The sequence below is a fragment of the Papaver somniferum genome, chromosome 4 (genome assembly GCF_003573695.1).
Source record: "Papaver somniferum cultivar HN1 chromosome 4, ASM357369v1, whole genome shotgun sequence".
In the NCBI taxonomy this organism is placed as follows: Eukaryota; Viridiplantae; Streptophyta; class Magnoliopsida; order Ranunculales; family Papaveraceae; genus Papaver; species Papaver somniferum.
This window is the reverse complement of record NC_039361.1, coordinates 26,666,419-26,678,294: the sequence shown is the minus strand read 5'-3', so window position 1 is coordinate 26,678,294 and position 11,876 is coordinate 26,666,419. Positions and strand designations below refer to the sequence as shown.

The following is an 11,876-nucleotide window of genomic DNA, read 5'->3' as shown; positions in this document are numbered from 1 at the left end:
AAAGATTGAAGAAGAAAGAAGAAAAGTTGCAATAACGGAATTTGCAGAAGAACGATGAAGTTGCAGAGAAAATAAAAAGAAAGAAAAAGAGAGTGAGAAAGAATATATATAGAGGGAATTTTTCCTCGAGAAAATAAACACGATTAATACGGAAAGATATAAGCGGTTAAAAAGCAACGGTTACAAAAGACGTTTCAAGAAACAGATGGAAGAAAGAATACGTGTGATAAATGCAGAATATGAAGAGGGGAGCAGCTGCGGCGTTTCTCACATCATTCTCTACTTCGCAGAAAAGATATGAGAAGAGGCAAGATGTAGGATCAGAATCTCGCAACAATAATATCTTAGCGAAATTATCAACAACACAACAGCGTCGCAGAACAATTTCAGAAATGATATAATAAACGACGTCAGCTAAAATCATGAGAAAGATGTGAGGATCCTGCGAAAATTAGAAAGTTTGCGAGATTAAGATTTGTAAAGTTGTGAAAATATCCCAAGTCTTATCCGAAAATAAAGGACAGATTAGCTGTCATCCACTATGTATTTTCCTGTAAATAGTCGTTAAGTTATAAAGGAAGAGAGAGGTCTTTTTTGAGTAAGAAACAAGTAAATAGGAGAGAGAAAGTCTAGAGCAGAGGTCATTCTTTATTCTTTTATCTTTTCTTGTAAGAATATTCAAATATTGATCAATAAAATTGAGAGCGTAAATCTAAAAATGAGTTGAGTAACAATGAAATCATATGAGGGGTGTAGTGTAGGATTTCCTGCAACTACATTTTCGTTTGAAAAATGAGAAAAAGATGGAGAAGAAGAATCGATTGGTGGAGGAATAGAAATGAAATTGATTTAGTTTTAGGTTTTATTATTAGGATTTGATTAGGACAAATTTGTAGCATTAAGATTTATTGAAGGATAAATTTGTAGTTTCATCAAAACCAAATACCCCTTAGCACCCTTCTAGATTGAGCAAAATTTTGATAGGCCCCGAATAATTCACCTAGGCTCCCAAATTATCCAGGTTTATCGTAGAACTCCAAGTAGCAATGTCCAATACGAGTGTTATAACCACCATAAACTCAATCCTTTTTTCTTTTTTTTTTTGACAATAAAGAGAAAATTTTATTAAAAAGATTTTGTATCACTAAGAGCAATTCCTATGGGATGAACAAACTCAGAGTTTGTTCATTTTTCTCCCACTATGGAATGAACAAACATGAAAAATGGATGTTCAAATCAACATATTTGTTGATTTGAACATCGAGTCGGAACATCCGGCGCGCGTCTGTTTTAAGGACGCGCGTCATCCCTACTAACACTGGCGCTATTCGTGTTGACGTCGCCGTTGTCACTATGAACGCGCGTTCTTACTTACAGCGCCAGAGTCATTACCAAAAACGCCAGCGTCTGACCTAATGGCGCCAATGGCTCAATCTGAACGGCTAAAAAATCTGGTGATCCAACGGCTACATATTTTGAATTCTATAAATACTCCTCATTTCAACTCTAAATCCATACATCCTACACATTCTTCTCTCTCAAATCATCTACAAAAATGCCTCCCAGAGTTCGTGTTGTTAGATTCACTCAACAAGAGGATTTAGCTATTTGTAGAGCCTTTGTTTCTCACACACAAGATGTTGTCATGCGTAATGTAGTCAATTCGACGTTGACTTTCTGGGAGAAAGTTTTCAGAATGTTCGCCACTGAAACGGGGAAAATCCATGGGAGTGATTCTGGAGGATTGCAACATCGTTTTAGTTTAATTAGTACGAATTTATTGGAGTTCTTCGCCCAACTAATGGAGAATCACAAAAATAAGCTCAACGGTGAAGCCGAACATGAAGTGTTGCCCAGAACTCTAGCAATGTGGCCAGCATCTCACCGCGGTCGTCAGTTCGAATTCCATGCTTGTTTCAACATTCTTAGGGTGCTCAACAGATACGATCTCTACATCGCCCTAGGAATTCCACCACCCGCCGAGAACTGACGCCGCCTATGTAGTAGTTGTTTTAATCTGATGTATTTCTTTTATTCTCATGTATGGTGTGGTTGTTCAATGCAGTTTGTTTTTATTTATGAAATTGATGGTGCAATGTTAATCGAAGAAAAATTTAAATTACTTGATATTGATGGTTTTAGATAATCGTAATAACACAGAATAAACAAAAAACTAAATAACATAATACAATAGTGAATCGATTTTTCCTACAACTTCAATCAGCTCACTCCACCAAAGAACACCTGGGACATTCCCAGAAATTCCTTCTGTATGTGTCTTCTTCATAAGAAGTCCGCAAATGCATAAAATTCCTGCAACCGGGTTTTGAGCATGAACTGATTCTCCGTGGACAATGCTTGTATTCGTGATCTCCATATCCACAATGCTTGCAGTGTAATAACTCCTTCTTCAATTTGGCTTTAAGTTTGAAGTTTTTGCAAAGTGTTGCAATCTTTTCTTCTTCTTGTTTTTAATCTTCATAGCATCATCTAGCATATGTGGTTCCTCTGGACAATTGGGATCTTGACATGGCAAATACCTGAGCTTTTCCGGTTGTGATTCAATCACCATTCTGATGCGTGAACAACCTTCCCGCGGACACTTTGGATACATCCAAGGACATTGTATAAGACTGTGGTTATCCATGAAACATAATGGGAAAATCTCTTTTGCTTCGACACATAATATTTGCTTCGCTTTGCCTTTGGAAAACATGATGGATGATGAGAGAGAAATCGGTTGGTTTGGTTTAGAATGAAATCTAGTGATGTATTTATAATAGAAAATAACCATTGGTAATTCAAACGGGCTCTCAAAGGAAAGTCGCCCACGACTTTCATACAAACGCCAACGACTAAATTTCCATTTCCAACGACAATTTTTTCTTTCTCGTCCTATAAATTTCATTCCTCCCATCTCCAAAATCACATCTTCTTCTTCTTTTTTCTTATATCTCTCCTCCTTTGCAGAAATGTCTGTCAGAAATCGTGGTCCCAAGTTTACTGAAGAAGAGGATATAACTCTATGCAAAGCATATTTCTTTCATAGGGTAATCACTGGTGTTCTTATTTCTCATGACAGTTCTTTTTGGGAGAACCTTTTTTCAATGTTCGTCTCATTGACGGGAAACCCAGGAAACCGAGATGCTCGTCGACTGTGTGCTTGTTTTCATTTTATTAGGCTTGCAGTCGAGCCATTTCTTGCTTTGGTAATAGAAATTGATCGAGAAAATTTCAGCGGTGTAACTGAAGATGAAGTGATCCAAACAACTCTTGATAATTGTGAGGATGCTCACGGTAAGCCTTTTCGTTACGAAGCGTGTTTCAGAATTCTAAAAGATGGTCCATCTCAAGCACATCGTTACTGCACTCGAATGTCGCTGCCGGAATTTACAATGGAAGAAGATGTTGCTCTTGTTCGATGTTGCTTACATCGTATGGTGAGCCCAATGAACAATGACAATTTCTGGGAAAGAGTATTGGGACATTTTGTAGCATCGTGGAACGAAGCAATAAGAAACAGTAAGTGCCTAGAACTAAAAATTGCATTCATCACTAATGAAGTCAAACATTATACGGAAGTATTGTGGATGGTTCATCGTAGCAATTCTGGATTATCCAACGAAGAACTGGAAACCATTGCTCAGACCAAGTTTACGGAAGAAAGCGGGAGAGAGTTTAGGCATTTTGAATGCTATGAACTTTACAGAGAGAATGTCGCCGGATTTGATGTAGTTTGATGTTTTTGTTGTGGTTTATTAAAATGTAGTTTGATGTTATTTGCAAGTTTAAATAATTGTAATAAATTTCACTTAATCTGAAATGGAAATCTATTTAAAAAATATAAACATTTTCATTCATTGATATTACTGCCAATTCTTTTACAAGATATAAACTTAGACAATAAAAAAAACTTCAATAAAAATCAAGTACAAGTTTTGGCCTCCTGTTTATCTTCATTTGACGTATTTTCCATTCAACGCGCTCTTTGACAGTTTCACCTTTGTTTTTGAATTTTTGTTGTTAACTTTCAAAACTGGAGCTCTTCTTTGCCTTTTAGCGGAACATTTTCTTGGAGAAACTTCTAAATTTTGAACTTCCCTTTTACAATTTTCAATCTTTTTAAAACTCCCACATATCTTAGAAACAACAACTTCAAGTTTTGCATCCCAAAAAAGTGTGATAGCCTTTTCAGCCATTTTTAGAAGAGAAAATTCAAGTGAATTTTGGTGTGAGTGAATTGTTTGAAGATGGTGGTAATTTATAGAGGTAAAAAGTGAAATTCGAATTTTAAAAACTACCCATTGGCGTTTGTGGAAAAAACGTCAGCGCTTTATCTTCAGACGCCACGTTTGTTCTTCCGTCGCCAGCGTCTGTCCTCCCGACGCCTGCGCTGGATCTACTGACGCCAGCGTTTTAACCTGGCTCGCGCGGCTATTAGTCTAACGCCCAATACTTTACTATAGTGGAAAATCTAGTTTGGCTATCCACCTGAATGAACAAAAGAATTTGTTTGTTCATTCCCACAGGAATTGCTCTAAAACAGTGATATAGAAACCAAAAAAATAAATTACATGGATGTGTGGATAACAACATTCCAATTACAAATAAGGGTGGACAAATAACATCGTCTCAATCTTCACAAAATATGAAATCTCTAACAACTTGTAGCATTTCTTGAGCTTTCACTGGATGAGAATGTGCCATGCCATGAAACCCAAATTCCTCAATCCAACTCACAACTTTCACACCCTCTTCTTCTAACATCTTCACAAACTGGATATCCCTATCAATTAAGGGATCTTCATTGCTACAAGTAACTAAACATTTCTTCATAAACCTTAATTTCCTCTCTAAATTCTCATCGACTCCAACAACAAATGGATTACAGTAAACATGATCTCTATTTACCCCAACTGGTAATCCTAATTCCCACATCAAATCATTAACAACTAAAGGCACATACTTATCATTAACCAATCTCAATTCAGATTTACTTCTTTCTACTCCACCAAAATATGGTTGGTTCAATATTAACCCACAAATCTTTATTGGTTCTAAATCCAACTCTGATGCTCCTAAACATGAATTATACGCAATATTTCCTCCTGCGCTACACCCCATAATGAAACATTTTGAGAAATCACCATAATTTCTCAACCATGGTTCACCATTTACGGTATCCAAAGCTTGGTTTTGAACCCAAATTAGAGATTCCACGGCATCCTCATAAGCCGCCGGTAGTCGGTTCTCTGGTGCGAGACGATACTCTACGGAGAGTACTATCGCCGATACCTGATTCGCCATGGATTTGCAGAAGTTATGGAAAATCGTTGAATTTGCATTATATAAGATGAACCCACCTCCATGAAAGTATATTACCAGTGGAAGAAGTTGTTCATGGTTATGTTGAGATTCGGATGGTCTGAAAATTCTGATCTAGGTTTTGTGTTTGGGGTTTAACTCAATATCTTTGGTGTCTGGATCATCATTTGAATTGGTGATTGGATTTGGAGAGTTTCTAGTGAGAGTATCAATAGCTGGGTTGTGAATGATCCCGAGTACTTCGTATGGATTCATGGTGCTAGTCATTGAATTGAGAAGTGTTTCCGTAGAATCATCTGCCATATTTTTTTCTAGGATTTTTTTTTTGCTGAATTTTGTGTTCTTGAGTTGATTGTTAAATTGGGAATGTGGGATGGAGTAACTTTTAAGAGAGGTGGTTAGTGATGTTGGGCAGTTGGGACTTTAATATAAGTGGTTGTGGGATGTCGCAGTTAACTTGAGTGCTATCCTGCATCAAACAAACACTGGCAAGTGCATACCACCTACCTGCACAACTACACCCATATGGACCATCGCAAAGAAAAAGAAAAAAAAAAATCTTGGGATAATTTATCTGCAAATAGTGAGTAGTGGTGCACAAAGACTGATCACGTACATTTAGGAATCAACAACATATATTGTAAAAGGCTACAAGAAACCATACGTGCATTCTTTTATTTGGCAAAGTTTCTACTGGTGCAACACTTATTCATGAGCAATGACAATACCATTATTACCTTAATACAAACATCAAAAATAACTACTAATATGAAAGCATTATATGTACTAATAAGACTTACTACAGCCAAAATGAAGAAAGCTTCCTTTGTTGCACGGCTACAGTCAAAAATAAAGAAAGCTTCCTGCGCTGGGTATGTCTGCTGCATCAATCAATCGCATAGCTTCCTATGTTGCATGACTGCTGCATCAATCAAGCAGTAAAATCCGTCCGAGCTTTACGGAACACACATCATAGGAGGAATTCTTTGAGATATCCGAGCATAGTTAAATGTCTCTTAGGATCAATAAAATCAACCAGATGAAAACCAAACTCACTAAAATGAGCAGTTACTGGAACATTGTGTCTAATCAACAATCTTACAAGTTCCATCTGACGATCCAAAATCGGGTCTCCTTCAAACCCTCTTATCAAGACCCTTGGCAATTTCTTAATATTGTCATAATATGCAGATTTAGTCTTTGGATTAAGACATTCATGGTCAGGATCGGCTCCTTCTGGTAATGCCAATTCCACCATCAAATCAATTGCTGGAGCTGGGATGATCATATCATTCTTATATTTCCTTTCTGACTTAGTTTTTTTGGTGCCACTGAAAAAAGGTTGGTTCAAGATAACCCCGGATAACTTGACAGGTTCTATATCCATTCCAACTGCAAGCAAAGCCGAGTAATAAGCAATTGTAGCACCTGTGCTCGAACCAAGAATGTAACACCTCGAAAAATCAGCATAATCCCTCAGCCATTGTTCGCCATTCGGATCTAAGGCTTGGTTATTTAGCCAGAGAATAGCATCCGCACCATCTTCATAAGCAGCTGGTAGTTTATGTTCCGGTGCTAAGCGGAAATTAACTGAGATCACAATCGCAAGTAATTCACTACAGTAACGTGAACAGGGTTCATTATCAAAAATATTGTCTACGCTAAACATGATGAATGCGCCACAATGGAAATATACTATAATGGGAAGTCTAGCAACATCGGTATCATTGGATGGTATCTTCGTAGGACGGTAAATTCTGACGTACGTTTCCTTTTCAGCATTGAGAGGAACGTCTTTGGTAACAACAGTTAGACCAGGAAGGGACATTTCTTCTTCGGCTGTTGGTGGTACGAGAAGTACTTCTGCGAGGCGAGTAATAGAGCCATCTGGATTAAGAGCGATTTTGAGCCTTTCATAAGGATCTATTGCCGGAACCTTTTCTTCTGGTTTTTCAGCATCAGTAGGTGTTGATTTTTCTTTAGACTCATTGTTGTTACCTTGTTTTGTCGGCTTTGGTTCCTCGGACATTTTTGTGGCTCCAACAAATTTTTGATCGCATTCGCTCTTACTTTGATACTTTTTTTGATGCAAAATCTTAATTCGATTCAGAAATGAAAATTGAAAGAAATTTTCATTTCCAAATGTCTGAGGTTTAGAGAAAGGCATGATAATAGCCATACAGCATGCTAACTTTTTTTAGCGTTTTTTTTTTTTTGATTTCGCACACAAATAGGTCAAAGGATTCACCATGAAATTAGGATCCAAAGGTTGTAATACTGAATTCCACATGCTATCCAACAAAACCGAGTTCAGTTATGTTTTTCCGGGTAGCAGGGGAGAGGCCTATGCGGCAATAACTAATCTAATGCCATATTTGGCAAGTAATATGGCAATCGCCATATATAGCTGGCTGCAATTGAGAAATAACAATTAAGCCGCAATGCCCCCATAAACCAGGTGTGCTTTGTTTTGGCGTGGAATCGGAAAATCACTGACCACTGACCATATATTTTATTAAAAAAAAAAGAAATGATCGATAAAGAAGATTTATTCTTTGAGGAGAAAATTAATATAATGATAAAAGAACAAAAAAAACAACCAGGAAAATAAAGGCTTCTGTCAGCACATACAAGATAAGAGCCAAGGGCCAAAGTAAAAGCAAAGCTTAAACAATATTAGTAAGCTAAGAAAAAATAAAAGGGAAATGTACGTGACAGTCGTAGTATTAGGATCCGCTTCACAAAAGCATCGTAGTGTTACAAATTATTAACAAAATGATCACATTTCCGTTAGGAAAAGAATTAAGTGGTGATTCATAGTTAAATATGTTAATAAAATTACTTATGCGTCCTTCCTATTTATCCCTCCATACACAATTTTAATTTTCGCCTTCATTTTTTTTTTTGATGGTGGTGCTATTTGTAGGCGGTGGTGCCGCAGCTTACATATCATTACACCGCATTCAGGATCGTAAAACCGCATTCAGGTTCGCTGCACCGCATTCATCCAAAGGGTTCATTGCTTCCGCATGGGGTTTGGCGGAGATTCTTAAACTTCCACCACCACTACCACCGCTTCTTCACCACCACCTCAACCTATAAGTTAACTAGAAAGGGTATTTTGGAGGAGGGTATTTTCAGAAAAGATAACATCGTTTTATACAAAAGTGTTAAATCGGATGGAAAAATACCATTTTGTAAATAAATTACAAAAGTATGACCATTTTGTGAACGAATTACAAAAAGTCACTACAAGAAAAACTGGATTAAGCAACCTGGCAGTTTTGGTTGGAAAAGCCCATATTGAATCGTTCTAACCCTTAGATCGACTTAATTTGGCTCTCGCTCTTAAGTTGCAAAAGGTGGGATCTCTATAGGTCTAGAGCAGCTAGGCAATTGCTTTAATAATCAACCAACTATCATGTAGCATCTCCTTTGTTCATTGCTTCATAGCTAGACCGACTCACCTTGAGCAAGCAAAATAATCATCGCTTCATAGCTAGACCGACTCACCTAGAGCAAGCAAAATAATCATCGCTTCATAGCTAGACCGAGCTGCTTAGAACAAGCAAAATAACCATCACTTTAGAGTTAGACCAACCATACTTGAGCAAGTGAAACGCCGATCGCTTCATAGATAGACCAACCAAAACTAGAGAGTGAAATACCGATCGCTTCTTAGCTAGACCAAATACCCTTTGAGCAATTAAAATAAATTCTGATTGCTTCATAGCTAGACCAAGCAACCCAAGAGCATTTAAAATACCTATACATGGCCTGAAGTTGGTTGCTTAAACCAAATTTTTGTACTCCTGGATTAGAAATCCGAAAATTAATTACAATTTAAAAATTAATACTGAAGGTAATTACTAATTAAGATTTCATAATTATAATTATCCACTTCCAATTAATTAAAACCATTCCTTAATTACACGTGGTATCAGTATCCCCACCCAAGCGAATTAAATTGTTACAAAAAAACAAAAACCATCAAGTTAACCAAATTGTTTGCAAACCATCCCCGAAAAGAACAAGAACCATACAGGTCCACACAAAAAAGTAACAAAAGGAGCCAGTGAAGGCAATGGACCTGTATGTTCACCAAAATAAAACTGCACATTCAACATTCATCCTCCCCTGACAATTCATTCTCTTAATTATCATTAGCACATCCATCTGCCTGCAAATCATCATCGTCCCCAACATAATTGTTCTCATCTTCTTGAAAATCATCATCGTCCCTAGCATAGCCATTTTCATCTTCTTGCACATCATCCCAAGTAAATCGATCATCAACTTCATGTTCACCTTCATCTTGGGACTCATCTTCTGAATCATCTGGCACAGGTTGACAACCAAGCGTCTGCAAAACATCATTCAAGTACTCTCTGAGATTACACTCCCTCTTTTGAAGCTTTGAGATTTCTTTGTCTTGCTTCGCAACTTTCTTCTTTTCAGAGTCCAACTGTTCTTGGAGAGCAACCATTTGTGCTTCATTTTTCTCATATAAACTGAAGCGGGCAGCAACTTTTGACTTACGAGTACGCTTAGCCCCTATACGACGTGGATCAACAACCATTGCATATATTTCCTCAGGTGTGTGGTTGACTTCTCCTCGACGAACCTGTTCACTCATCTGGTTCATCTCTTTCTGCATACAAGTTGTAAAAACAAGAAACTAAATCAAAATTCAAGCTTATGTAGCTACTATGAAGAAAATGAAGAAAAGACAACAAAACAAAACTACAGTAATAGAATAAGCAGAATTTTCATTCAAAATGCAGTAACTAGAGCAAAAAAAAACAAAAGATAAATTGATCAAATACTACCCTAAATTAGGTTTCCATGTATCATCAAAGAACCCAAAATCTGGAAACAAAAAATAGTTCATAACAAATCATAGTTTGACAACACAAAAGCATGCAGGCATTTAAAACATCAACGAAAAAAAGAATTAATGGATCCTGAAAATGGAAAACTACGCGCAATAATCCTATCTTCCCGAGTTGCTCAAAAGTTTGTTATCATACAAACAGGTTGAAAATGTTACTGAAAGTTTGTGTGTCCATCATTCCTATACAAATTTAAATTTCCTAGAAGATATGCATGAGACAATTCTAAGGGGTAAGAGTCAGTGCCCAAATAAGTGGCATGTCTGTGAGTCTGTTACAAGTTGAAGAGAACTTAACCAAGTGAAAAGGCATGTGTCTATTATATCTGCACTATCTCTTTTTTTTCTTTGCAGTTTCATTTTATTGCCTAAAAAGATAAAGTTTTTGCGACCATCTCCAAACGGATTCAAGTTAAATATTGCAACATCTTCTAATCAAAGTCTTAGGAAGAATGAAAACATTGCCATCATACCAACAGTAAGAAATGCATAGCCAAAAAGCTACACAAATTTGAGCTACACATTGCCATCAGACCAACAGTAACAAATGACATATGCTGCGTATCTGGACCTTGTAGCTTGGGATGCTTAGTTCATATTTAGACCAACAGTAAGTCTCAAGCATTATTCAAATTTATTACTAGTAAGTGAAGGAGATTCGTACCTTCCAATCTTCACACAGTTTACCAAGCTTCTTATCCTTGTGGGTTACCATGAACATACTGAGTGGATCAATTGGGAGATTTTTGCGCGCCTAATGAAATAGAACTTGTGAGTTTACCACAGTTAAAATTAATTAACACATGAAGAACAAGGAAAAGGCATCAATGAATAATTTAAAACTTACCCTATCATACGCTTTTCTGGCGAACCTCTCTGTACCATTGGTATGGTTCAGAACTTGTTCCTTACGTGCATCCCTTGATTTCTCAGACGCAGCCTACAATTAAATATAAAAATGAAAATTAAGAGACACTCCTTCACCAAAAATATAGCTTTTTACTGTTTCTTATGATAGAGAAATCATAATCAGATTTACAAGCAACTAGCTGGACACCGCAGCTCCATGTTAAAGGTTAACACATAAAATATAATTATCTAAAATGTCAATTCATTGCAAAGGGTAAGACCAGCAAATTTTATATACCTTAAACTTTACATTAGTGTTAAAGAAGTCACACATATAAGCCCAATCATCAACATTGCGGATTCTTGGGGATGGATGTCGTAAAGCTTCCTCATGACTATCAAACGTTCTGTAGTACGCCGCCAACTCAGATCGATATCTAACATAATCCAACCTCATTTTTGTTCTAATAGCCTCTTCAGCGTTTTCATCATCAGGTACTAAGATATAGTAATCCTAGAAAAAAAAAAAGTTAAATAGTGACCAGTGATCAAAAAATTCCAAAGAACTAGAAAAAAATAGAAACGGTGAATTAAGTATTACCCTGACAAGTTTAGATACTCTTGCTATCTTTTCTTCAGGCATGTTTCTAAACAAACGCACAGTCAAAGGGAAGTTGTCACTTTGGCGCACCCACATTCCTATCATGAGAATACATTCAAGGCTGAATGTACCCACCAAGCTCTTTTCAAAAACATCCACTTTCAGTTTATCCGTGTCAGTATCTCTAATTGTAACTTTAGGAAGGGTGGT

At 36.9% G+C, this 11,876-nt stretch overlaps 2 protein-coding genes across 2 annotated transcripts; both read right to left on the bottom strand.

Annotated features, from left to right (window-relative positions):
* Positions 1-4,532: 4,532 nt before the first annotated feature.
* Positions 4,533-5,733, bottom strand: LOC113275001 (probable carboxylesterase 9). The gene has a single exon (XM_026524426.1). It carries the CDS (start codon positions 5,305-5,307, stop codon positions 4,633-4,635), a length of 675 nt encoding a protein of 224 aa, XP_026380211.1. The 5' UTR covers positions 5,308-5,733; the 3' UTR covers positions 4,533-4,632.
* Positions 5,734-6,295: 562 nt separating this feature from the next.
* LOC113272223 (probable carboxylesterase 9) lies at positions 6,296-7,354 on the bottom strand. Its single transcript, XM_026522097.1, has one exon. The coding sequence runs from the start codon at positions 7,352-7,354 to the stop codon at positions 6,296-6,298; it is 1,059 nt and encodes a 352-aa protein (XP_026377882.1).
* Positions 7,355-11,876: the final 4,522 nt, after the last annotated feature.

Excerpts from the sequence above, each read along its gene's own strand:
- LOC113275001 (XM_026524426.1), bottom strand. The coding sequence starts at position 5,307 with ATGGCGAATCAGGTATCGGCGATAGTACTCTCCGTAGAGTATCGTCTC.
- LOC113272223 (XM_026522097.1), bottom strand. The coding sequence starts at position 7,354 with ATGTCCGAGGAACCAAAGCCGACAAAACAAGGTAACAACAATGAGTCT.